The 25,473-nt window shown below is 37.1% G+C and overlaps 1 protein-coding gene across 4 annotated transcripts in view; it reads left to right on the top strand.

The window, feature by feature from the left end:
* PMP22 (peripheral myelin protein 22) overlaps positions 1 to 25,473 on the top strand; it is a 105,365-nt gene that overhangs the window by 17,062 nt on the left and 62,830 nt on the right. For 3 of the 4 annotated variants that reach the window (XM_069076689.1, XM_069076691.1, XM_069076688.1), the window contains exon 4: positions 22,780 to 22,920. The exons of the other annotated variant lie outside the window; for it this stretch is intronic. In XM_069076689.1, the coding sequence (XP_068932790.1) occupies positions 22,780 to 22,920 (141 nt within the window). The remainder of the gene's footprint in view (positions 1 to 22,779; positions 22,921 to 25,473) is intronic. 4 annotated transcript variants of the gene reach the window in all.

The raw sequence follows: 25,473 nt of genomic DNA, 5'->3' as shown, positions 1-25,473 counted from the left end.
CTAGAGAAAGCTACTATTAGACACAAAAAACATGTGTATATTCTTCTACTTATCAGTTCTTTCTCTAGATGTGGATAGCATCTTTCTTCTTAAGTCCTTTATATTTGATTTGAATATTTATAGTACTCAAAATGACTTAGCCATTCAAAGTTGTTAGAACAATATTGTTACCATGTACAATGTTTTCATGGTTTTCTGATCATGTCACTCTTCATTATTTCATGAAAAATTTTCCATATTTTTCTAAAATCAACCAGCTAATCATTTCTTATATCACAGCAGAATTCCACCACAGTCATATACCACAACTTGTTTAGCCATTCCCCAATTAACAGGAGTTTCCTCAATTTCCAGTTCTTTGTCACAACAAAGAGAGCTGCTATAAATATTTTAGAACATATAAATTCTTCTTTTTCCCTAATCACTTTGGGAAACAGACCTAATAGTGGTATTTCTGTGTATGCAGTTTTATAACACTCTGGAGATAATTCCAGATTGCTCTCCAAAGTGATTAGATCAATTTACAATTCTATCAGCAGTGAATTAGTGTCCCAATTTTTCTATATTCCCTCCAACAATTTGTTGTTTTCCCTTCTATCATTTTAGTCAATTTGATAGATATAAGATATCTCAATGTTGTATTAATTTGTATGTCTCTAATCAATAGGGATTTAGAACATTTTTTCACATAACTATATATAGTTTTGATTTCTTCATCAAAAAACTCCCTTTTCATGTTCTTTAACTATTTATCAATTTGGGAATAACTTGTAATCTTGTAAATTTTATAATGCCCTAATATATGATCAATTTTTGTAAAGATACCATGTACCACCAAGAAAAAGGCATATTAATTTCTATTCCCATTCAATTCTCTCCAGCTATGTGTGTGTGTGTATATATATACATATATATATAATTTCTAGCTTATCTAAGATTCTAATCACCTCCTTATTTATTTTTTGTTTAGATCTATCTAAATTATCTAATACTATTATAGTATTACTATTAATTTCCTCCCGTTATTCATCTAATGTTTCCTTTAAAAATTTAGATGCTATAGCATTTGGTGCCTGGCTATAGCTTTGAAAGGCATTTGATCTGTTTTTCTTTTATGGCATTTCTTTAATGTTAAGGTCATTTTTAATTTATTGTGAAATATGATGTAAAGTATTGGTTTAAATCTAAGTTCTTCCATACTGCTTTCCAGTTTACCCTAAGTTATTCACATTTTTATATTTGATTTTTAGAATTCTAATTCACATTAGAACGTGAAATCTGAGGGAAAGGGGCATGTCTTCACCTTTCTTTGAAGTCCCAGCCCTCTTAATTGATTTGCTTTGATTTTATAGTTCTATCAGTCAGATACCAATATCAGCTTCACATAGCCACATTTAGCCCAGTTTTTCTTCCTGCTGGTTCCCTAGTATATCCTGTTTATTCTTATAGCAATATTTATATTTTATAAACAGCAATAGGTCTTTCCCCTTTTCTTTTATCCACTGTTCCACCATATATTCAACATTACAAAACAAACAGGGGCCCACCTTTCCAGCAGAGTGTGCAGGTGCAGTCAGAGCTGGTAAATTCAAGAAGCTTAAGGTTGAGATAGGAATAAACAGGAGACACCAACAATAAAGAAATTTTATGAATCCAGAGATGTCCATGATCCAAGTCTAAGGAAAGAGACTACCAGCAAAATTGCAGATTAAGGTATGGCTTGTCCATAAGATAACATTCCTGGAAGGTAATTGTCCAAAGATATTTCCTGAAAAAGATGAAACACGTAATTAAAAAGGACATTATAAATGAAATGATAACTCTAGCAGAAAGGATTTGGATTGCAAATACGCAGCATAGTACAAAAGGTGAAGAATCTTGCATAAGTAACAAATTGAAAATTAGAATGAATCAAAGAGAAATCAGTGACTCTGTAAGACAGCAATAAACATTGAAATAAAATCCAAAGTGTGAATGAATAGAAGAAAAGGTATCTCCTGTCAAAAACTACTATCCTAGAAAACAGGTAAAGGAGAGACACTCTAATGATCATTATACTTTGTGAAAACCAAAACAACAAATCCTAGATGTCGTATTCCACAAAAACAAAAATGAAAACTATACAGAACTATTAGAAGCAGAGAACAAAGTGAAAATAGGGAAAAAAATCTACATATCGCTTTCCAAAAGAAACCTTAAAATCCAGAGCTTCCAAATGAAAGAAAAAATATTGCCAAAACAAAGTGCTTAAACAAGTAACAACAGTCAGAATCACACAAAGCTGGGAAGAATAAATTGGAGATGATCAAAAGAGAAAAGGTACTAGAATTATGAAAGACTGGGAAAAGCTTCCTATAGAAGATGAAATTTTATCTGGGACTTAAAAGAAGCCAGGAGGCAAAGATGAAGAGGGAGAGAATTCCAGGCCCATGAAAATGTAAAATGTCTGGGACATTTCAGTTCAAGTTGTAGAATAAGCACTCTGAGATGTGAAACTGGAGTTCAGCAGAAGGGTATTATCCGTCATCACCACAGAGATAATTATTGAATTCATGGGAATGAAATAATATAGAAGGAGAAAAGATAAGGATCCAAGACAGAAACCTGTGGGATATATATGGGTAAGAGGCGTAACCTGGATCCAGCAAAGGAGACTCACAGGTAGGAGAAGAACCAGAAGAGAATAGTATCATGAAAACCTAGAGAGAAGAGACTATCAATGAGAAAAGGGTGATTAATGGTGCCAAGGGCTGCAGAAAGGTAAAAAAAGTTGAAGACTGGGAAAAGGTCATTAGATCTGGCAATTAAGAGATCATTAGTAACTCTGGAAAGAACCATTTCAGTTGAATGATGAGGTCAGAAGTCAGACTGTAGAAAGTTAAGGGGGTGAAGTGGAAAGAGAAGTGGCAACACCTGTTGTATTCAGCCTTCTCAAGAGTTTAGCCACAAAAGAGAAGAGAGATTTGGGGTGATGGCCTACAGGGATGAATGGATCAGATGAGAGATTTTTGAGAATTAGGTGATATGAACATATTTGTAGGCAGTTAGGAAGCAGCCAGTTGACAACGAAAGAGTGAAGGTAAGTGAGAGATGATAGAAGGAGCAATCTATTGAAGAAGATGGTATCATTTGCTTATGTAGAAAGGTTTGCCCAGACAACAAGAAGGACTACATCATCATTTGAGATGAGGTAAAGGAGGAAATTATGATAAAGTGCATTTGGGAGTTGTGAGCTAAGGAGGAGTGGAAAAGATGAAACCCTTAATGGATAACCTCATTTTTTTTTCAGTGAAACATGAGACAAGGTTCTTAGCTGAGGGTAAGGGAAAGGGATCTATGTGAGGATTGAGGAGGGACAAAAAGGTTTAGAGAAGCCACATTAGTAAATAAATTAGGGAGGTATAAAATGATTATTTTATTGCAGTGAGGGCCAAGGTGAGATAACATGATAAAAACTGTAGTGAATTCAGTCACCATGGATATCTGCTTTTCTCTACCTTTCTTTAGCAACATATGAGTAGCAGCGATGGCAAAGTAATCCAGGGCTGAGGTTTGGCAGGGCCAGATTGCAAAAAGATAGGGGAGAAATGGATTCAACAGAAGAAGGTAGTATAAAATTGAACTGATTCACTAAGGGGTCCAGATGGGGAAGGGAAGAAAGTATATTCAGGGGTGATAATCTGGAAAGGAACTAAGGGAGTAGGGGATTTATAGTTCCAGGTTGTAAGGAAGAAGGAGAGGTCAAATGATAATAGGTTGTGATCAGATGAGAGAATTTCATTGTTCAAAATGGTCTAACTGAAGTGGAGTGAAGAAGATCATCAGAAATTAGCAAATTGAGAAACTAGGTGGTTAATATGTTTGAGGGTGTACTATTATGTATATTAAATCTCCTAGTATGGCAGCAGGAATTGGAAAAGAGGGATTACTGAGTGATGGAAGTAAAAGAAAAGCGTAGAAGTAACTAATGGGGAACAAGGAATATTGCAACTCCTCCGTGTTTAGTTGAGGGGAATGAAACCTGTGGTAGAAAGGGTAGAGCAACCAGTGTTGAAGATTGTGTCATCAGGAAGAAAACAAGTCTCAGTGAGAGCCAGAAGATGACAGGAGTGGGAAAGGAAAAGATTTAAGATGAAAGCAAGTTTATTACCTACCAAGCAAGTATTCTAGAGAGCACAGTGGAAGGGTGTGGCATTTGGGGGCCTGGGGGAGTTTGGGTTGAGAATGGGAATAAGGGTAGTATGATAGGAGTTGGAGAATGGAACAGTACCTGAAGTTTCAGGATCACTGGGATGGAAAGGGCATGACTATATGGGACTTAATTAATCATTGATGAATGAGTTCAGGTGAGTTATTAATATCATTAGGGGTTCATCATCAGGATAGAGTCCTCAGGGTGTTAATAGACAGTTCAGGTGAGGGGCCCAGAGAGGTTGAGGAGCTGATGGAATGACATCCTTCTTATGCATATAAGCAAGCCAGTCCAAGAGATAGACAGAAGGACCAATAAGACATGGCATCTCTCTGTCCATTGCAGACAGGAAGGGCTCACTGAAAGAGGGAAGAGACTAGCTTAGGAGTCCATCGCAGGATAGAATGGTGATTTTCTGATTCCCCTACTGGCAGGAAGAGGACAGGTCAGGATACTGACACACTATGGAATAGCATCCCTTTGTTCCCTGAAATCAAGAAGAGGCTAGCCTAGGGAACTGACATGTGAAGGAATCGCATCCCTCTCATCTCCTGCTGGCAAGAGTAGGCTAGCCCAGGAGACCTGAGTAGGATGGACAGGCATCTCTATGATGCCTTACTGTCAAGAAGAGACCAGCCCAAGATATTTCATGTAATGGATTCGTATTGCTCTGATCTGTCTCTGGCAGAAAGAGGCTGACCCAAAAGACTGACCCAAGATGGTGGAGGGTGTGTATGAGTGTGTGTGTGTGTGTGTGTGTGTGTGTGTGTGTGTGAATGTGTGGATCCCTACTGGCAGGATGAGGCTAGCCCAGGAGACAAGCACAGGAAGAATTGGTGTCTTTGATATCCTGCAGGCAAAAAGAGTTCCCTACAAGTGGGAAGAGGCAAGCCCAGGGGACCAGTGCCAGGTGAACTGGTATTTCTCTTATCCCCTGCTAACAGGAAGAAACTAACTCATGAGATAAGTATGAATGCATAAAAAACTCACTAACAAAAAGGCAGAAAAACATAAATATTAAATGCATCCTTTATTGACTATAATGTAATAGAAAGTATGTTCAATAAAGAGATGCTAAATGAAAGATTAAAAGCAATTAGATATTAAATAATTTTATTCTAAAGAATCCATGGGCTAAAGGACAAATCATAGAAACAACAGAAAATTTCATCCAATGATAGCAATGGGACAATATGACAGAATTTTGGGGATTCAATCAAAGTATATCTTTTGGGGAAATATTGTATCCAAGAAATTTCATCAAAAAAGAGAAAGAATAGATAAGTAATTGGTCATACTACTACAACAAACAACATAGAAAGCCAAAAAAAATTTTAAAACTCCAGAATAGCTATTCTTAACCTGAAAGTTTAAAAAAATGAAAGGGAAAAAAGCATTGAATTGATAAATAAAATGGAGGGGGGGACAATAATGAAGTAGTTGAACCATTTATTAAGCTGATTTTAAGAAGAGAGAAAAACCACTATCAAAAAATGGAGGGGGAGGAAGGATCATAACAAGTGAAGAAATAAAGAAAATTATAAATTATTTTCCCTAATTATATGCTAACAAAACTGACAGTTTAATGAAATGAATGAATCTCTACAAAATATAAGTACTGAGATTAACAGAACAAATAGAAAAATTTTAAAATCTACCTCCAAAAACTCCATTTTGAACAAGCTATAAAAAACTCCTACAGAATAAAAACCCCCAGAACAAGATGGATTCACAATATTTAATAATCATAATGACAGTAAGTGCTTTATAGCTAAGCAAAGGAAGGGAGCCACAAAACTTGCATTTATGTAGGAGTTTCAGATAAGAAAGGCAGGTTATAGTGGAATGGAAAGCTTTATGCAACCAAGAGGTACAAAGTAGGAAGACAATGGGTATGCTGTAGGACATGAGTTCAGATATGGAGGTTGGAGGATAACAATTCTTTCCTACTTTGTTGCTTAGTTTGAAAATAAGTCAAACTACAAGTATTTTTAAGCACCTACTATGAGCTAGGCACCATGCAAAGTACTAGGTATTGGAGTTATAAACACAATAAGTGAAATAATCCCTACTCACAAGGAGCTTACGTGGGGTTTATATGGCAAATACATATAAAAATGTATGTAGCATAAAAATATATATGCTATATGTGTGTGTATATACATATATAGTAGTTAAATGCAAGGTAGTTTGGAAGTCAGGACACTAGCAGTTGGGGGATCAGAGGAAGTTTCATTCAGAAGATGGTCCCTGCAGAATATCAGTTTATAGCCTCCCCAAGTTCACCTCTTGATTATGAATATATGGGGAGGAGAGCCCCAGAATAATGTTGAAGTTATTGGAAATTGGAATAATAGTGCCTTCCACAGAAATTGGGAAGTTTGGAAAAGCAAATGATCCAGCATGAAAGATGAGTTCAGTTTTAGACATGTTGAGTTTAAGATATCTTCAAGACAGGGGCAGCTAGGTAGTGCAATGAGTAAAGCGCTGGCCCCAGAGTCAGGAGGACCCAAGTTCAGTTCCAGCCTCAGACACTTAACACCCACACACACACACACACACACACACAAAAACTAGCCATGTAACCTTGGGCGAGTTACTTAACCCCAACTGCCCTCCAAAATGCAAAAAAAAAAAAGTCTTTAAAATATAAATTTTGAAATGTCCAATAGGTAATTGGGACTGAATATATAAATCTGAGAGATATCTGTGTAGAAATGACAGATAAACCCAAAGGAGTTGATGGTGCTACCAAGAAAAAGAGAAAAAGCAGTCAAAGAGGTAGCAGCTGAAAAAGGAAAGAATAATGTCAAGAAAACCCGGAGAGAAGAGAATACCCAAAAGAGAGGGTGACCAAATACAGCACAGGTCAAGAAATATTAAGATTGAGAAAATACTAATATTAGGTGATTAATAAATCATTGGGGGGCGGCCAGGTAGCACAGCAAGTAAGAGCATCAGCCCCAGTGTTGGGATGACCTGGGGATCGAATCCAGGCTCAGACACTTAGCACCCACCCAGAAACACCTGGCCGTGTAACCTTGAGCAAGTTACTTAACCCCAATTGCTTTAAAAAATAATAATAATTGGTAAATTTGGAAAGAGCACTTTCAGTTGAGTAATAAGTTTGGAAATCAGATTAAAGTGAGTAACAGTCAAAGAAATAGAGGCAGTGAATATATATAGACAGCTTTTTCAAGGAATTTGGCTAAGAAAGAGAAATATAGGGCGACACCTTGAGGGTCTAGTGAAGGTTGGTTTGTTTTAGGATAGGAGAGACTTAGGCATGTTTAAAGGTAGTAGAGAAGGAGTAGATTGGGAGAGGTTGAATATTTGAGAGAATGAAGAGATGATTGAGGATGCAGTCTGCTGGAGAAGACTAGAGAGGATGGGGTCAAGTGTACATGTAGAAGCATTGTTCTTGGTAAAGAGAAGAGCTGTCTCTTTTTCAGAGTTGGGGGGAAAGGAGAAACTGTCTTGGGCAGTAAGTGCTGAATTAAGATCATAAATGAAAAACTGGAAGTAAACTTAAAAACTAACTGGTTCAGCTACTTCTCAGATTTCCAGTGCAACCCATTCAATCCTTGCCCTTCCTTATTCTGCAAGGAAGATAGAGGAAAGGAGGAGAAATAGGGAAAGAAGATATACATGTTGCCACCCCTGACACAACTTCCTCTCCTTTGTTATTATGGTTTTCCATATTCTTATTTGAGGGAGCTCAACTCAAGTAAGCAGTCAGTTAATCTAGAAGCTTTTGTTAAATGTTTACCATGTGCCAGAGACTGCATAGCTCTGAGATTACAAAAAAGGCAAAAACAAATCCTGCCCTTGAAGAGCTCATGAAGGAGCATCACTTAAAAAATAGCTACCTACATGCTACATAGAGTATACAAAGAAGATAGTCTTAGAGGAAAGACTCAAGTGGCTGAGGGGATTGAGGAGAGGATTCCTGGGAAAAGTAGCATTTGAGCTTTGTCTTGAAGGAAGCAAGTGATGTCAGGAGGTGATGATTTTTAAGCATGGGGAGCAACTGACAGCCAGTACAAAGGCATGGAGATAGGAGTGTTGGGTGGAAAAACAGCAAATAAGATTGATTGTATGATTTCTGGAGAGGAGTGAAGTATGACAAGGTGGAAAGGTAGGAAGGTTCCAGGTTTGAAAAGCCCTTTCATGTCAGAGGACTTTATGTTTGTTCCTGGAGATAAAAGGGAGCCATTAGAATTTATTCAGTAGGGGTCTGGCACGTTCAGACTTACTTTTTAAGGAAAATCACTTTGATAACCATGTGGAGGATATATTGGAGTAGAGAAAGAACTGAAGCAAAGGAGACCAATTAGAAGGCTGTTTTAGTAGCCTACACAAAACATGATAGGGGCCTAAACTAGGGCGGTGGCTGTATGAGTAAAGAGAATGGACTGATATAGGAAAAATGTTGTATACTATGAGAGTGAAGAGTGGAGAATAAGACCAAGGTTGATATGATACAAGAATGATACAGGGTGCCTGGGAGAATGGTGGTGTCCATCGTAATAATAGGGAAATTCAAAAGAAGGGATAGTTTAGGGGAAAAAGAATGAGTTCTATTTTGGACATGTCAAGTTAGAGATTCTTGACATCCAGTTTTAAATAACCAATAAGCATTCCCCTTAAATGAAAGTGGCTTGCTGTATTACATTCTTGTATGTACATGTTGCCCATGACATAAATTTCCATGTTTTACCCATGGGATGTTCAGTTGTCTATACAATGGAATTAACATTAAGTTTCTGGATTCTTTAATATGAAAGTCTTTCCTATATTTTTATGTAAGCAAAGGAAACAAAATGGGGAACAGGAAAGGTTGCGTTAGCAAATGTTTAACATCTAGTTCCCAAGAAAAGGATACATTTTTAAATTTAATCTACGTTATTTTTTCTCTTTCACTTTCTTAAGCCTAGACAATTAACAACAAAAAATAAATAAATAAATAAAACTCCAATTTGTAGCATTACTGATTTCCAAAGTATAAATACTGACCCTAAAAGTTTAACAACCGTCTCTCCAAATTGATTCAAACTGGCTCCATCACACCTCTAAGGATAAATAACCTCCTATTTTCCTTCTCTTCTTCTCCTTTTTTCCTTCTTCCTTTTTTTCTTGCATTCTTTTCTTCCTTCCTTTCCTCCTTCCCCTTCTCCTATACTATACAAGGTACTTTGAGGGAAAAGGTAAGAATGCATTAACACCAGGACTTGGATGTTAGGTTGAAATAAGGCACTTGTAAGTCAATGAACATTTTAAGAAAGGAGTTTATTTTATCCTAACACAAGAATAATAATCAACAAAAACACTGTGGCATTTAGCTTCTCTGGGCACATACCCCTTTGCTCTATCTGGAAACATGTCTGGTCCAACATGTCTGGCAACTAGCTTGGTCAATAGGCATCTACCAACTCTGAGAGGCCTAGACCCTAAGAGACTAAAATTTTTATGCCCCTGTATCAGGGGTTGGGAACCTGTGGCCTCGAGGCCACATGTAGCCCTCTAGGTCTTCAAGTGTGGCCCTTTGAAGCCAAACTTCACAAACAAATCTACTTAATAAAAGGATTTGTTCTGTAAAATTTATATTCAGTGAAAAGGCCATACCTGAGGACCTAGAAAACCACATGTGACCTCAAGGCCACAGGTTCCCCACCCCTGCCCTAGAATATCAGGAAACTGTGTTAGGAGAGCTGAGACAAATTAGGCCCCAACAGTGGCTTTGTCTTCTTTCAACATAAAATCTTTTTGTGGGAGCAAAAAAGCTGTGCCAAGCAAATTCTGGTCCTCTCACACTATTTTGAGTTTCCTTTTTTAAACCCTTGCCTTGCAGATCTTGCCCCTTGGCCTTCTTTTTCTGTTTTCCTTCACTCTTAGACATACCAATTCTTGCAGGTAATAGAGAATATAGATTATTGCCCCATGGTATTGTCTCTTTGCATCCTCCTTTTTTCATATGTATAAGTTTTTCTATTTTACCAATTATTTCTATTGTTATGGGCCACAAAATCTGCTTTTACAATTTTTATTTTAGGAATCCACAGGGTCCTTTGCCTCATCAGGAATTAATTCATTTCCTTTTGTCTTATAGTATTTATTCGTAAATTATCAAATGAGGTAACATTTGAGGTAAAGCTTTTAGCACAATGCCTGGCACATAATGGGCTATGAATAAATGCTTGTTCTCTCCCCCCTTCCCTAGATATCTGAATTCATTAAAAGATCTATAGGTCATTTCCTTTTTGTTACTATTATCTTCCCTGTTGCTTTATCTGCTTGTGCTTAAGGTCTTTAACTTCCTCTGTGATATTTGGTAATGTCAGCCTTTTTACATATATTCTACTTTCATGCTCTTTATGCTGTGATGATGTTTCTCTGGGGGCTGGATCTCAAAACTGTCTCTGCCTCCTCCCGTGTTTAGCAATTCACATTTCACCAGCCTTAATCTCTGCCCCAAGTGACTTCTGGGGGACAGAATTAGCCATAACTACATATCAGTCCCCATTTTTTCCATGCCTAATGGATCCATACACATGTCAGCACCTTGCCCCAGGTCCCTACATTCTTCATTCTGTGAGTGAGCACCATTGCATCATAGAACACTGCCACACTGTCATCCCAGCCAGGACGGGCTTCTGACTTTTGGCTGTCAGTAGTCTAGAAGGAGGCAGGGGTAGAGTTGAATCCTGTTGACAGTCCTTGGCTTGTATAGCTTTGCCAGAACATAGTGAGCCCTGATGGAGTGGGTGCTAAGTGAGCCTGTTAGGGATTACAAATTGGCCTTCTTTGCTGTTAGTTCATGAGGTTATCTTGTTCAGTTTCTTGATGTTTCAGACCCAGAGATAACTGTAATTGCTTATCTCTTGCTTATTCTATTTTGGAGAGGTTCAAGAGTTCAAGATGATTGGAAAAATTGTCTAGTCCTCCATCTTGTTGGTCACATCACTAGAAAGACATTGAATGTGGTCCCATTTGTAAATTGCTTTTTTGATGACAAGCTTACCTAAATACAGAGAGAAGTACTACAATTAAGATTCACTATGTAGTGAATTTGGCCATGGCAATCAAAGAAAAATACAAAAATGGTCCTCAGTTTCCCCCTCCCCCCTTTCACCTTATCCTTTTGCAGTGATATTAGAAGATTGGCAAAATAGTAGTGATAAGAATAGTTAAGAATCATACAGATTTTAGTCTACATATAAACATTAATTTAACTATTGATGCTCTAAATGTGTGATACTTGTCCAGTGACCAATGGATGACTATATTGTTGGAACAATTGAAACTTATTAATCTTGGCATTCACACTAGAAATGGAAGCAAAACACAAAAGGAAGTTGAAGCTAAAAGAGAGGTTAGCTAATAGGTTACTTGGAGATGAAAATTGGCAGAATGGGTTAAGCAGCAAGAAATATATTATGGGGTTGCCATACTTGCATGGTGCTGTAAACATGAACGACCTTCAGAAAGAAGCAGGATCGACTGAGCAAGGCTTAAGCCACCCCCAACAAGCACAACAAGGCAGAAATCCCATGGCAGGGGCAGAGCCCTTCGAGGCTGAGACTGAAGCAGCCAGGGCAGAGACAGAGGAAGAAGTCTATGAGACAGAGGCTGCGGAACAAACCAAAGCCGCCAAGGGCACCGAAGCCTCCGAGGCAGCCGAGGTAACCAAAGACGATGCCTACTGGGGGAGCAGAGCGTCTGGCAGCAGTGCCTACGGGAGCGGTGCAAACAAGCCTGAAGACTTAGAGCCTGGAGGCGTCGATCCTGACGAGGAACTCTTAGTGGTCTTAAGGGCTCTAAGTTACTTTTTTTTTTTTTTAAGCAATTGGGGTTAAGTAACTTGCTCAAGGTTACACGGCCAGGTGTTTCTGGGTGGGTGCTAAGTGTCTGAGCCCGGGATTCGATCTCCAAGTCTTCTCAACACTGGAGCCGGTGTTCTTTACTCGCTGTTCTACCTGGCCGCCCCTGCTCTAAGTTACTTTTGATGGAATTGATGCAGTATTAGAGATCAATTACCATTCCGGTAAATGAAGACAGTGTTGGTGATGAGAGATGATGTGATGAAAAAGTCTTCAGTAGTAAGTGACTACTGCTATTGCTGCTTCCAACACCATCTCTCCGTAGGAGACTTCTCTTGAATGCTGTGGATAATTTACTTAGTTCACTTACCTAGGTGGTAGTACTCTCCAGGAATTTACACATTGAAAATGAGGCACTAGAGGCACCAGAGCTAAATCACTGTTTGGGAGGCTCTGAAGGAAAATAGTTCCTTTCAGAGAAGAGACTGAGCTCATTTTGGTCCTCTACTTCTATGGAATCTACAAAACTTTCAGAAGAGGGTGGAATTGTGGTGGAATTTGTGCTCAGTTGGTACTAGCCCAACACACAAAAAGGATTTAATCTGAGCTCTAAAAGAGAATACGGCTGCCCCCAGACAAATGAAAGACATCTCACATTTTGTTCCTGGAGTTCCATCCCAGTAAAGCCTTTCTATTTCTAATCCTTATTCAATTTTAAGAAATATCTCTTAATGACCTACTCTTAGCTGAGTAGGACTGGGCATTCAAAGATGGACTTCTCAAAGACTCTGCTCCTAGTCAATGACATTACCAACCTTCATCCCAGAGGACTATATTGCCTACCTTCTGACAAGAGGTAGGGCTCAATATGAATTATGAGACATTTTGACCAAGAGACCAAAGTGGACATTTTGCTCAATTAGGTATATTGGTTTTCAGGGATTTGTTTTTTTTCTTTTCAGAGGTAGAAAGGGGGAAATGGGTCAGAAAAGAATTTTTGTTCATTGATAAAAATAAAATAAAACTGTCAAAATTTAAAAAAAAAGAAATATATTATGGGATACTTTATCATCCCAAATTGCAGTGCTTATGATTAGTGTTTATTTTAAAAAGTTTCCACATTGACATTATAGCTTATGTAAATCAATATATATTTTAAAGTTTGAAGATGTAGAATAATTCTATAAGGAACTCAATAAGATCCTCCAAATTAAATAAACATATATATATATATATATATAATCCGTTCTATGCAAATGTGGGGATAGAGGAAGATGGTAAAATGTATATTATAATGTATAATCATTTCATATTATAATACATGTGTGTATATCTACACATATATTTGTATGTATATACACACACACATATATATATATACATACATATCTATATCTATAGGTTTAGGATAAAGAAATGAAAGAGACCAAAAGCTCTACATAGTGACCTCAGACCTATATGTTATAAATAACCAATATAACCAATGTGCCTGAATCAGCTGTCAGTGTACATTCAGACCATCAACAAAGAGGAGAGAGAAAAATAAAAACAAGTTAGACAGCCCAAAATAGGAAGATATTATTTGCAATTAAAATAAATCCAATCTGACCTGTTTAAACAAGCTATTGCATTAAACAAGCAAAATAGGGAAATAGATAAAAGAACAGATATTGATATTGACAACTACTATTTGCTAATGATATTTAAGTAATATAAAGCAAATATAACATCACAGAATGTCTGAAAGCCACCTTAGAAAACCTTGAAATTTGTACTAAATGGAGAGATGTAGCAGCTAAGAGCAACAAGAATATAAATTAGCTTAGCACTTCTCTCCAAAAAAAGTGTTTTCCATATAAGTGTGAAGATAGTTTAAGTTTTCTTGAAAAATGTAACAGAAGATATACTTTTATTTGACAACTCTGCTTATACATAAAGTGAGGCATAGGAAGAATAGGAAGACTATACTCCATGTATGTAGGGATTTATTCTTTGAAATTGTATCCACAGAGCCTAGCACAGTACCTGGCACATAGTGGGCACTTAATTGATTTATTGATTTGTCATACTAAGGAGTATGTACAGCACATAGTAAAAACAGAAGAGGAATTCTCTAAAGATAGTGAGCTTCTCTAGATACTCTAGATTAGCTGTAGATGATATTGTATTGATTGTATCAAGCCCCAAACCATGGAGAGCCTCCTAAATGAGCTCCATATCACTCAGAAGAGTATAACCATCCAAAGATTAATGTTATATTTTTGTATGTTACTTATTTTAATTTTTTCAATTAACAAGCATTTTCTCTCATACCCTCCTTACCTGCCCCTACCTTTAAAAAAAGGCATTTACTCAAGTGGCATAGCAAGAACAGTAGTTACAAAGCATTTCCCCCCCAAAAAAAACTTTACTTTCTTCCAAAAGAATATGTAAAGATTCATAGAATCAGGAGAGAAATTGGGTGCAAACTTAAAGATAATAGTAGTGAGAAACGTGTTTAGGGAACAGATGTGACCAAATCACCTTACAAGTCTGGAATACTCAATATTCTATCTTTCTCTGGAGAATCCTCATGAAGTTCACTGAAGAACATAGCATTTCCACTGGATGAGTGACTCACCTACCCAGTCAAATCACTTAGTCATTAGGCTCTTCACAGGGCCTGGAATTTCTGCTGGACAGGTTGGTGTTGCTCATAGATGAATTTTTGCAATTTTCTAACCCCTGTAGTGTTCCTGTGCTGCTGTATGCATTATATTGCACTTTCTGGAGCTCTTTCTTTTTGTATTCCTCTTTCAGCCTAGGACAGCAAACCTTAACCTAAAATTAGCATAATTCTTTCCAATTTGACTTCCTTAGACCTTGACTCTGGTGTTTATCAACTCTATATAAGAGGTAAGAGAAGTCTAGAGAACAAAGATCTCCTGTTTGACAATTTTTACCAGGGCTGAGCAATTTTCTTTTATGAAGGACCCTACGCTTACTTATGGTGAAGAGCCATTACCTTTCCAATATTCTAGGTGACTGAGAACAAAGGTGTGGAGTCTTTGCCCCAGAACACATTGTTTTTGTTGTTCTTTTCAGATGGAGTTGAGGTACTCAACTTGAAGACCCCTTACTAGACATGTAATATACTAACTTTTAAAAGATTTTATGTTTCTGTCTTTGCCCCTCCCAACTTTCAGTCTGAAGGGAGCACACCTTTACTTTCAAATCTACAAAATTTGGCAATTTTGCCCATACTTGCAATTATTTTTCTGTTGAACTTTTTTCCCTTTGTCTTAACGTGATTTTCAGAACAATTGATTGGTCTTCCTATAGAATAACTCAAATCTGGTCTCAAAGATGTCTGAAAAAATTCTGGATATGTACTTCACTACCATTTGAATTCAAAGCTTGAGACAATTATATAAATAGGTTATATATTTGTGGGACAGCGTGTCCCAGGTTTATGGGGGAAATATTTTATGCTTACTATTTTTACTATGCCATCTTAGCAACTACCTTTGTTAAGAGTTTACTGACTGCCTATTTAGTGGAAAGTATTGTGGTATGGGCTTGTGAACTAATGAGTAAGGAATACAGACCCACAGAGTTTGTAGCAAACATCCTATGTAAATAAGGACAAGTTAGAGAAGTAGTCCAGAGGGGGTGCTATGTAATATATGTAATAATTTATACAATATAGCACTTTAAGGTTTACAAAGTGCTTTACTCTTACTTGATCTTCACAACAACCCTCTAGAACAACTATTATGTTTATGTTATAGATAAGGGAAACTGAGGCTAAAAGATGTTTAATGACATCTAGAAAGTGTCTGAGGCAGGATTTGAACTCAGCGACCCCATACATATATAAAATAGCTGTTAATAATGAACACTGATTCATTAGATATCCTCCAAAGGCTGTATCTCTGACAAGTGTATTAAGAATTTTTATTTTAAAAATTCATTAGCAAAATTATGACCTAAGAAGAATAAGCATATCATATTGCTATATGGGGTCATAAAATTTAGACCTAGGACCTTAGAGATCATCTAACCCAGTGCCATCATTTCACAGTTAAGAAAAATGAAGCAAAGAGATAATTTTCTCTAGTGAAGAAAACTATTGTATCCCCCAAATCTCTTCCTGGTTGAATGAATTATCTTCAGTGATTTCTTTGGCTACCAAGAAAAAACTAATCTAGGGTGCAAATGTGTAGTTCAGGACCAATGTAACCTTTTAAGGCTGATAGAACAAGCTGATGTTTACACAGTTAATTTTTTTTTTCTGTGTACCCTTCTACCCAGGATGAAATTGGGGAAACTATAAGCTGATTTTCCTCACCTTATAGCTTCAGTGGAAAGCTTAAGGATTTTATTCAAAATAACAAGAATACAAATAAAATGTAGAAATTCTGTCCTTACTACTATCTGTGCCTTTTGAAACTGAAAACCCACTATAAGAGCTGTGACACACACTTAGACATGACTAAGCCATTGTCTCTCTGCCTCATTTTTCTTAACTGTAAAATGATGGGATTGGACTTATATGGTCTTTAAGGTCCCAGCTCTAAATTCTGTGACCCTAAGACATAGTCTATCTCTGACTTTTTTTTAGAAAACAGTGATATCCAACATCAACGATAAATATTACCCTCCAGATTCCCTTTATATGGAAGATTATCATTGACTTCAAATATATTTTTTCATATTACCACCACTCCCCCATAACCATTCCTATACCTTAATATACACACATATTTTACATACATAGAAATGTATACATTTACATATGTATATGTGTGTATATAAATTTTCCTTGGCATAATAGTGAGTTCCTCTTTACTAAAGTTTTCAAGTAGAGACCAGATGACCCCCTTGTTGTAGATGAATATTATAGAAGGAATTCAGGTATCCATTGACCTTGACTTGATTGACCTTGATTCTATAAAACTGCTCACCTATCTGTAGCATGTAGAGATGTAGTATATACATTTTTAAATTCCCTCAAAAATGCAGAATCCCATAAAATGCAAACATTAAGAGAAAAAGAAAGAATAGTATACAATGTTACAATGTCTAAGTTATTCTTAATTGTTCTTATGTATTCTAACTAGAACCAACCTTTTGTTTATAACCAACAGCACATTTCTTTGTAGACTTTGTAGACATTATTACAGTAACTACAGATACAATAACTACTGTATCCTTTCTTAAAATGCTCTATATGTTAGCTGTAATGATTTATTTGAAAAAAGGGTATTTTAATTACATCATACAATCTCATCTGGTAAATATAGAATTATAGTCTTCCAGAGCAAAAAGAGACTATGGGGATTAGCTTTCTAAATATTCTTTACAAATAGGAACTGAGATCCAGAAGGTGAAGAGAGTAGTTTGCTAAGGTCATAATAGCTAATAAAATCAGGATTAGAACCCAAGGCTCCTGATTTCTAGTCAACTATGCTTTTCATTTACACATATAATCTCAAACTATGACTCTAGTTTGGAATTTTCATTCAATGAACTGGAAAAGACTAATTGCTTTCCCTCTTTTTTTTTTTTTACTGTTCTCAGGATTTTTTTTTTTTACTATCTTAAAGCACCACTGTGGGGAAGGGGAAGGAGAGTATACCTCGACTCTGAAGGAAAAGAGGTTGTGGCATAAAGACACTTTTCATAATAAATTAAGAAGATACACTGCTGGGGGCGGCCAGGTAGCACAGCGAGTAAGAGCACCGGCTCCAGTGTTGAGAAGACCTGGAGATCGAATCCTGGGCTCAGACACTTAGCACCCACCCAGAAACACCTGGCTGTGTAACCTTGAGCAAGTTACTTAACCCCAATGGCTTAGGGGCGGCCAGGTGGCTCAGCGAGTAAGAGCACCGGCTCCAGTGTCGGGATGACCTGGATCAAATCTGGGCTCAGATACTCAGCACCACACCCAGAAATAACTGGCCGTGTAACCTTGAGCAAGTCACTTAACCCTGATTGCTTTAAAAAAAAAAAAGATACACTGTTTATTCCATTAATTGGCAAACCTTCTTCATTTATTTAAAAGTCCATAAATCAGGAACAAAAATACAGCTAAATTGTAGTCATATTCTACCTAAACACTTTAAGTCTTATTTGAAAACTAAACAATTTTTTCAAAATGTTTTAGTTATGATAACTCTATTTTTGTTTTCTATTAGAGAAAATTCTAGCAAATTTTCTTTGGGAAAGGGACTAATAATGGAGTGGCTTTCCCCACATGCTGCTGCTGTTTGTATTTTTTTCCCTCCATTAAGAAGAAACCAGATTTGTCTCTTTTGTTCCCCTTCAACTTTTAACAAATTAATGCATCCAAACTAATTATTTATATGTTTAAATATACATAAATTAAATATAGTAATAGCCAAAAGATGTTTGCCTATTTTGTTCACTGTCCTTCATTCAGGAAGAGAACCATGACATCAGAAATGTGATGCCATGTCTTGAAAATGAATTAGTTTAAAAAAAAATAAAATAAAGAAATACCTTGAGCAAGTTACTTAACCCCAATTGCTTTTAAATAAAAAAAAATGAATTAGATTGAAGTGAGGGATGGCTGTGCAAAGTCACCAGCCTCACTCTCTGCTCTTTAGCCATCTGGATCCAGTGGCAAGATCAGGATGACTGGAGATGGCCCTGGATGCAGTGGGAGGCCTTGGCCTTTTTAAGATAAGGTCTTTCCCATCTCTCAGTTTATCTGAGGCAATGCCTATTTAGTGATTAAGGCTAGCTAAGAAATGAGGCAAAGAATGTCCTCTTTAGTAAAAAAAAAAAAAAAAGTAATAAATCTGGGGGGGGGGGGGGGGAGAGGTGAGACTCTCAGGGTTTCTGGCCAGAACAGAAGCAATTGTTATTTACGTTCACTCTGAGCCATCAGAGACCAAACAATGACCAAGTGAGGCTTGACCTGGGAACTATTTTGACCAAGCATTGAGAACCAGAGTGATTTGGGTTTAAGGCATGATCCTTAAAAGAAATCTAGACCCTAGACCACAAGGTATCTTGCAAGGTTTCAGCAATGAAAATGTATATTCCTTTGGGCAGAGCACCCACCCTTGCTGTCCCTTATCCCAATGTAGAACCATATATTGGAGTCAGAAGATCTGGGGTCAAATCTTGGCCCTGCTTCATCCTTTCTGTATGACACTAAGTAGGTCATTTTATTTCTTTGGACCTCATCTGAGATCTTTTGAAAAGCTAAGAGAAGAATGCATATCTTATCAGGACAAATATGAGAAATAGGTCATGTTGATCTCTCCCTATTCTTTTCAGAAAAGTGCTGCATTTTAATTCAACAAACAGCTATTAAGTACCTGTGTAAGACACCAACCTAGGCACTCTGCTAGGATTTTGTTTTAATGGGCTGCATATTAAATATTAACTTTTAATTTTTATGACTTCTGAAGACATTTCAGAAGTTGGTGTTGGATTTCTTTTTTCATCTATATCCATTTTAGGACTACCTGATCAAATAAATATTTATTAAGCATCTACTGTATACAAAGTTCTGTGTTAGGTTAAAAATAGAAATCATTGAAATTTAACAAACATTTACAAAGCATATACTGTGTAAAGGTGCTTGTGCTAGTCTCTGAGGGAGGTAGAATTTAAATAAGGCAATGGTCCCTATTCTAATCAAATTTATAGCCTAAGAGGGCAGTATGATACATAACCAAACAACTCTTATATATATATATATATCTTTACATGATAAGTGAATACTAGGGATATATAGACAAAATATCTTGTGAGGAGGAATTCATTACCTGCTACAAGAAATCAGGAAATGCCCCCTTGTGCAAGGTAGCATTTGAATTAGGCTTTAGAGATGAGTAGGAAATCAATAGGTAGAGGAAGGTGAAGACATTACAGGCAGACAAAATGAGCAAAACAAATACAAAGCTAATGTTAGATTCAATTGAGACTTGATTCCAGACCTCAACGAGTTTACTGTTTAATTGGGCAGACAAGAAATAAGCACTTGAAAAATAAGATAAAGAATTTAAATAAAAGTTTAAGAAAAACCATAAAAAAGAAAGACATAAGGCAATTATATATAACACCTGACTGTCATAGAACAAACTTCATCTGTCCTTTCCCTCATTTTCATTCCCCTTGACTTCCCCTTTATCCAATGTGTTCTGTTCAGTATCTGCCCATTTCTTCTATTGTGCATTCAGGAATGACTGCTCCATAAACTTTCTTTGATCTTTAGCCTCTGCCTTTCTCACTCCTTCCATCTTCTGACAGTCACTGAAACATATCTCCCTGATAATACTGCTGCACGATCATTCATATCTGTTCTCATTGCTGAGGGAGTTCAATTCCCTTTGCTTCTCACTTCCACTTCCAGTCTCTTTTACTACCACCATCACTCAGCAATTTCTTCTCCTGAGTTTCTTTCAGTCCAAATTTAACACACTGTCTAAATTCTGATAGCTGTTATTTATCAACCCTCAAAATATTTTCTCCCAAAAAGTTCAGTGCCTAGTTTATAGTCTTCCTCCCCACCCCAGCTCCTTTTCTCATTCTGTGAGACAACATACGTAATGGTATTCTCTCAAATATTCTAACTTCCCAGTTCACCATTCTTCTCAACTCTTATGACCTGTTCATCCATTCTGCCTCACCTAAGGGTAGGAATGATCATACCAATGACCTTGCCATCACCATAAGTGTTACACTTTCATGTTCAAGAACTCTAAATTTTCATGATCATAATTTTATCTTTCTAACTAACCCTATGTCTCTCTTCCCCTAAGCATTCTCTTTATTCTTACTGTTTAATCACTCCATCTCTCAATACTATTAAGAGCTCTGGCTCTCTCCTTCTTTTTCAGTGTTCACTCCTTAGTGCACTAGTTCAATTCTGCAGTATTCTCTAATCTTGAATCCCTTGATTCCTTGTCCTGTCACCACACCTGACTAGACAAACCCCAATCCTGGATTATTCCTGTTATTTTGCTTCCTTACTCTTACTTATTAGCTACTGAATGGTACTGGAGGGAATCATGAAACTGTGCTGACTGGATCCATTACAATTTAAGTTAGCTAATCTCAAATGGGCCTTCACTATAGCAAAATAATCCTGCTACTTCTCCCTAAGAGATTCCCTATTACATTCTTCTTTCAAACTTTTTCTTGTCTCTTCAAGCTTTCCATGCCACTCCATGCCTTACCCACTTGACTGTCTCATCTATCTCACCTCATCCTTCACCAGAAAAATTGAAACCATGTGCTGGAAGCTCCTTCTCTGTCTTAGTTTCTTACCTTGGTTCTTCTCAGTCTCTTTTGTTGAATCTTATAAATGTAACTCCCACGAACAGTGAGTGTAACCTAAGGTTATATCCTAGACCTTCTCTTTTCTCTATATTTTCTCTTAGTGATCTCATGGGCTCAACTATCATATCTATGCAAATGATTCCTAGATATATTTGTCCAATCTTCTTTTCTCTCCAGAGCTCCAAATCCAGAATCACCAACTGCATATCCCACAGGAGTCTTAAACTCAACCTAACCAAAACATAACTTTTTTATCTTTTTCTTCCATCTTTTCCCCCTTCTAAACTTGCCTGTTTCTCAGAGGCACCAACTTGATAGGTAAAGTGAATCACCGAATCACTAGGTCAACCTCACCCAGGTTCACAAGGTCAGTATGATGTCTACCTTCCTCAACTCCTATCATGCACCCCATATATCCAGTCAGTTGCCAAATGTTCTAATTTATTTCTCTATGGCATCTTTCCTAAAAGTCTCCTTCTCTCTATTCACACAGCCACCATCCTCTTTGTAGTAGCCTTCTAAATGGAGCCCTGTTTCTCTCTCCCCAGTCCAATACAAAAGCCAAAATTGGTTTTTCTAAGGTATAAATCACACTCTACTCTGTAAACCCAGTCACACCCTATTGCTTCCAGGATTAAATATAAAGACCTTTGTTTGGCCTTCAAAGCTTTTTATAACCTGGCACCTTCTAGTCATCTCATATTCTAACTTCCTACATCCAGTCATGCTGGCCCACGTGCTGTTGCTTGCACTCAGCACCCCATATCTGTGCCTTTGTACTGGCTGTTCTCTTTTCCTGAAATACTCTCCTTCCCAACCTCTAAGTCTTAGCATCCCTGGCTTCTTTTAATATCCATCTTTTCTAAGACTTTGCTGCTTTTCGTCCCTATAAGGTTACTTTCCATCTACTCTATATTTATCATACGTGTACTGATTTATGTATTTTGTCTCCCCTATTAGACTAGAGCTCCTTTATGGTAGGGACTGGTTTTTTTTTCTTTTTTTTGTATTCCTAGAACTTAGCTATGTGTTTATTTTATTCTGGCACATGGTAAGCACTTAATAAATGCTTGTTAACTGATTATGTTTTCTATGTTCTGACAAGAGAGTGTGTAATAAATTTTAGGATTATTTCTCTTAAAAGTAGCTAAAATATAAAAAATGTATAGCAGTTACAGAGCTAAGATAGTTTTCTGAAGAATTTTATTTGTAACCTTATCAGGTTCTCAACAGGTAACCTCAACAGGTTTTCCTGTTGGAAATAAGATTTCTTACCAAAAAATTTTCTAAGACAGCTTATTTCTTGAGCTGTTTGTGTCAGTGTTTGTGACTACCCTGCTAGTTTCTGTTTTATTTCTCTTATGGTGTGTACAATTACCTCCTTCAAATCCCTTTGGTCCTTTTTCAATCAGAAAGTCAAAGTATGAACTATTTTCCCAATTGTTTCTACCCTTTCTTTTCCTCCAGAATGGCTGCAATCCGTTCAAGCCACCATGATCCTTTCCATTATATTCAGTGTCCTTTCCTTGTTCCTGTTCTTCTGCCAGCTTTTTACTCTTACCAAAGGTGGACGCTTTTACATCACTGGAATCTTCCAGATCTTCTCTGGTAAGTCATTTCCATAGCAAGATGGGTGGAATAGTAGGAAGAAGGTTGAAGGGTCAGAAGAGAAGACATAGGACATACAGACACCCATTGATTTTTGGAATGTGTTGAATATCATTGATACAATGATCTTTGGAATGTGAGAGTGGAGGAATGCCCTGTTTATTTCGTCAGAAAGTGAAAACAGAATCTGGGGAGGAGGTTCTAAGACAGGCAGACTTAGAAAAAGTAGCTCTTTTAAGCCTGGGCATTATAGTACTTCATTGATCACTGCCCTATTCTAAGTAATTAGCTGCTTACTCCTTAGAACTGAGGAAACTGAAGATTTATTTGTATTTACCTCAACTGGCCCTTATTTCATAGAATCTGTTCTTGTGTAAAATCTGATCTGTGGAGCCAGGCATGACATATTAATTGTATTAATCCTAGGTATCCTCCAGGCATGACATATTAATTGTATTAATCCTAGGTATCCTTGCATAATATTGTACATTATTATACATATTATACATAATATTATGCAAGGACACCTAGGGAACTGGGATCACTTCTGCATAGAATAAGGAATACCCCCCACACACCCCAAAATGGACTCTGGAGTGGAACAGAAGTGGTAGGTATCCAGAGAAAAGTAATTAGGATAGTGAGTCAACTGGAGACCATGCCATCAAATGAAAAAAACTAGTATTTTTATTCTATAGAAAAAAAGAACTGAGAAGGAACATGATAACTATCTTTTTAAAAAAAACTTTGAATAACTTTCATGTAGAAGAGTTATTTGACTTAAAACAATCATATTCATTCACCAGTTAGATAACAAGCATTTATTAAACACTATGTGTTAGACACTGTGCTAAGCTTGAAGAATACCAGAAAAAGAGCAAAAGATAGTCCCTGCTCTCAGGAAGTTCACCTTCCTATACAAGCAAGATACATACTTAATAATAATAATAATAATGATAATGACAATAATAGCTAGCATTTATGTAGTTATTAATGTTTGTAAAGCACTTTATAAAAATAATCTTATTTTGTCCTCACATAAGGTAGGTGCTATGTTTTGCCCCAGTCTTACATATGAATAAACTGAGTCACCCAGGTTAAGTGGTTTGCTCAGGCTCACACAACTAATAAGTGACTGAGACAGAATTTGAACCTATATTCAATTCCATAAATATTTATTAAGCACCTACTATGTGCCAGGCATTGTGCCAAACACAGGGGATACAAAAAGATACTGGGGCATACAAAAGACAATCTCTATTCTCAAGGAGCTTAGAATCTAATGGAGAAGATAACATGCAAACAAATATATACAAAGCAAGCTATGAACTGAATAAACAGAAAATAATTAAAAGAGACACTGGAATTAAGAGATGTTAAAGGAGTCTTCATGTAGAAAGTGGGACTTTGGTTGGGACTTAAAAGAAGCCAGGGAAGTCAGTAGTCATATTGGAGGAAGAAGAGAATTTCAGGCATAGGGTACAACCAGAGAAAATGCTAAACTGATAAATGAAGTGTCTTGTTCGTGGAACAGCCAGGAGGCCAGTGTCACTGGATGAAAGAGTATGCCAGGGGGTAAAAAACATAGGAGGGGAATAGGTCCTGAAGGGCTTTGGATGCCAAACAGAGCGTTTTGTATTTGCTCCTGAAAGCGAAAGAAGCCACTGGAGTTTGGGGGGTGAGGGAACAGTGACGTGATCAGATCTGCATTTTAGGAAAAAAACTTACTGTCTGAATGGAGGATGGATTGAAATAGACAGTAGGAACAGACTTGAAGCAATCAGACCCACCAGCCATCTATTGCAGTAATATAGGTGTAAGGTAATAAGGACCTACACTAGAGTGGTGGCAGTGTCAAAGGAGAGAAAGAGGTGTTGTAAAGGCGAAATCAATAGTTTGGATAATAGGGAGGATCATAAGAGAGAGTAAGGAGTCCAGGATGATTATTAGGTTGGGGTCCTGAGTGACTGGGAGGATGCTGTTGCCCTTTACAGTAATAGGGAAGGGGAGGAGAAGGGTGGAGAAGGTTTCAGAGGAAAAATAATAAATTCTGTTTTGGACATATTAAGTTTACGTTGTCTACTAGACATCCAATTTAAGATGTCTGAAAGACAGTTGGAGATATGACATTGGAGGTCAGCAGAGATAATGGGACAGGAAAGGTAGGTTTAAGCTTAAAGATGTTAATTAAATCTATGGAAGCTAATGAGATCACCAAGTGAAGTAATATAGGGAAGAAGAGGACCCAGTATAGAGCCCTGAGGGACACCTCTGGTTAGAGGGAATAATCTAGAGGAGGATCCAGAAAAGGAGACGGAGAAGGAGCAGTCAGATAGGTAAGAGGAAAACCAGGAAGGAGCGGTGTCCCAAAAACCTGGAAAGAAGAGAGTACAAAGGAGAAAAGAGATCAACACTGGCAGTTACGATAAAGAAGTCAGGGAGAATGAGGACTGACAAAACACCATTGGCTTTATTAACTAAGAGATAATGAGTCACTTTGAAGAGAACAGTTTCGGTGAAATGGCAAGGTCAGAAGCTAGATTGTAAAAAGAT

Source organism: Petaurus breviceps, unplaced genomic scaffold, assembly GCF_028583685.1.
Source record: "Petaurus breviceps papuanus isolate PSGF00001 unplaced genomic scaffold, PetGlider_PUasm1.0 90925, whole genome shotgun sequence".
Taxonomy (NCBI): Eukaryota; Metazoa; Chordata; class Mammalia; order Diprotodontia; family Petauridae; genus Petaurus; species Petaurus breviceps.
This window is presented reverse-complemented; position numbering and strand designations above follow the sequence as displayed.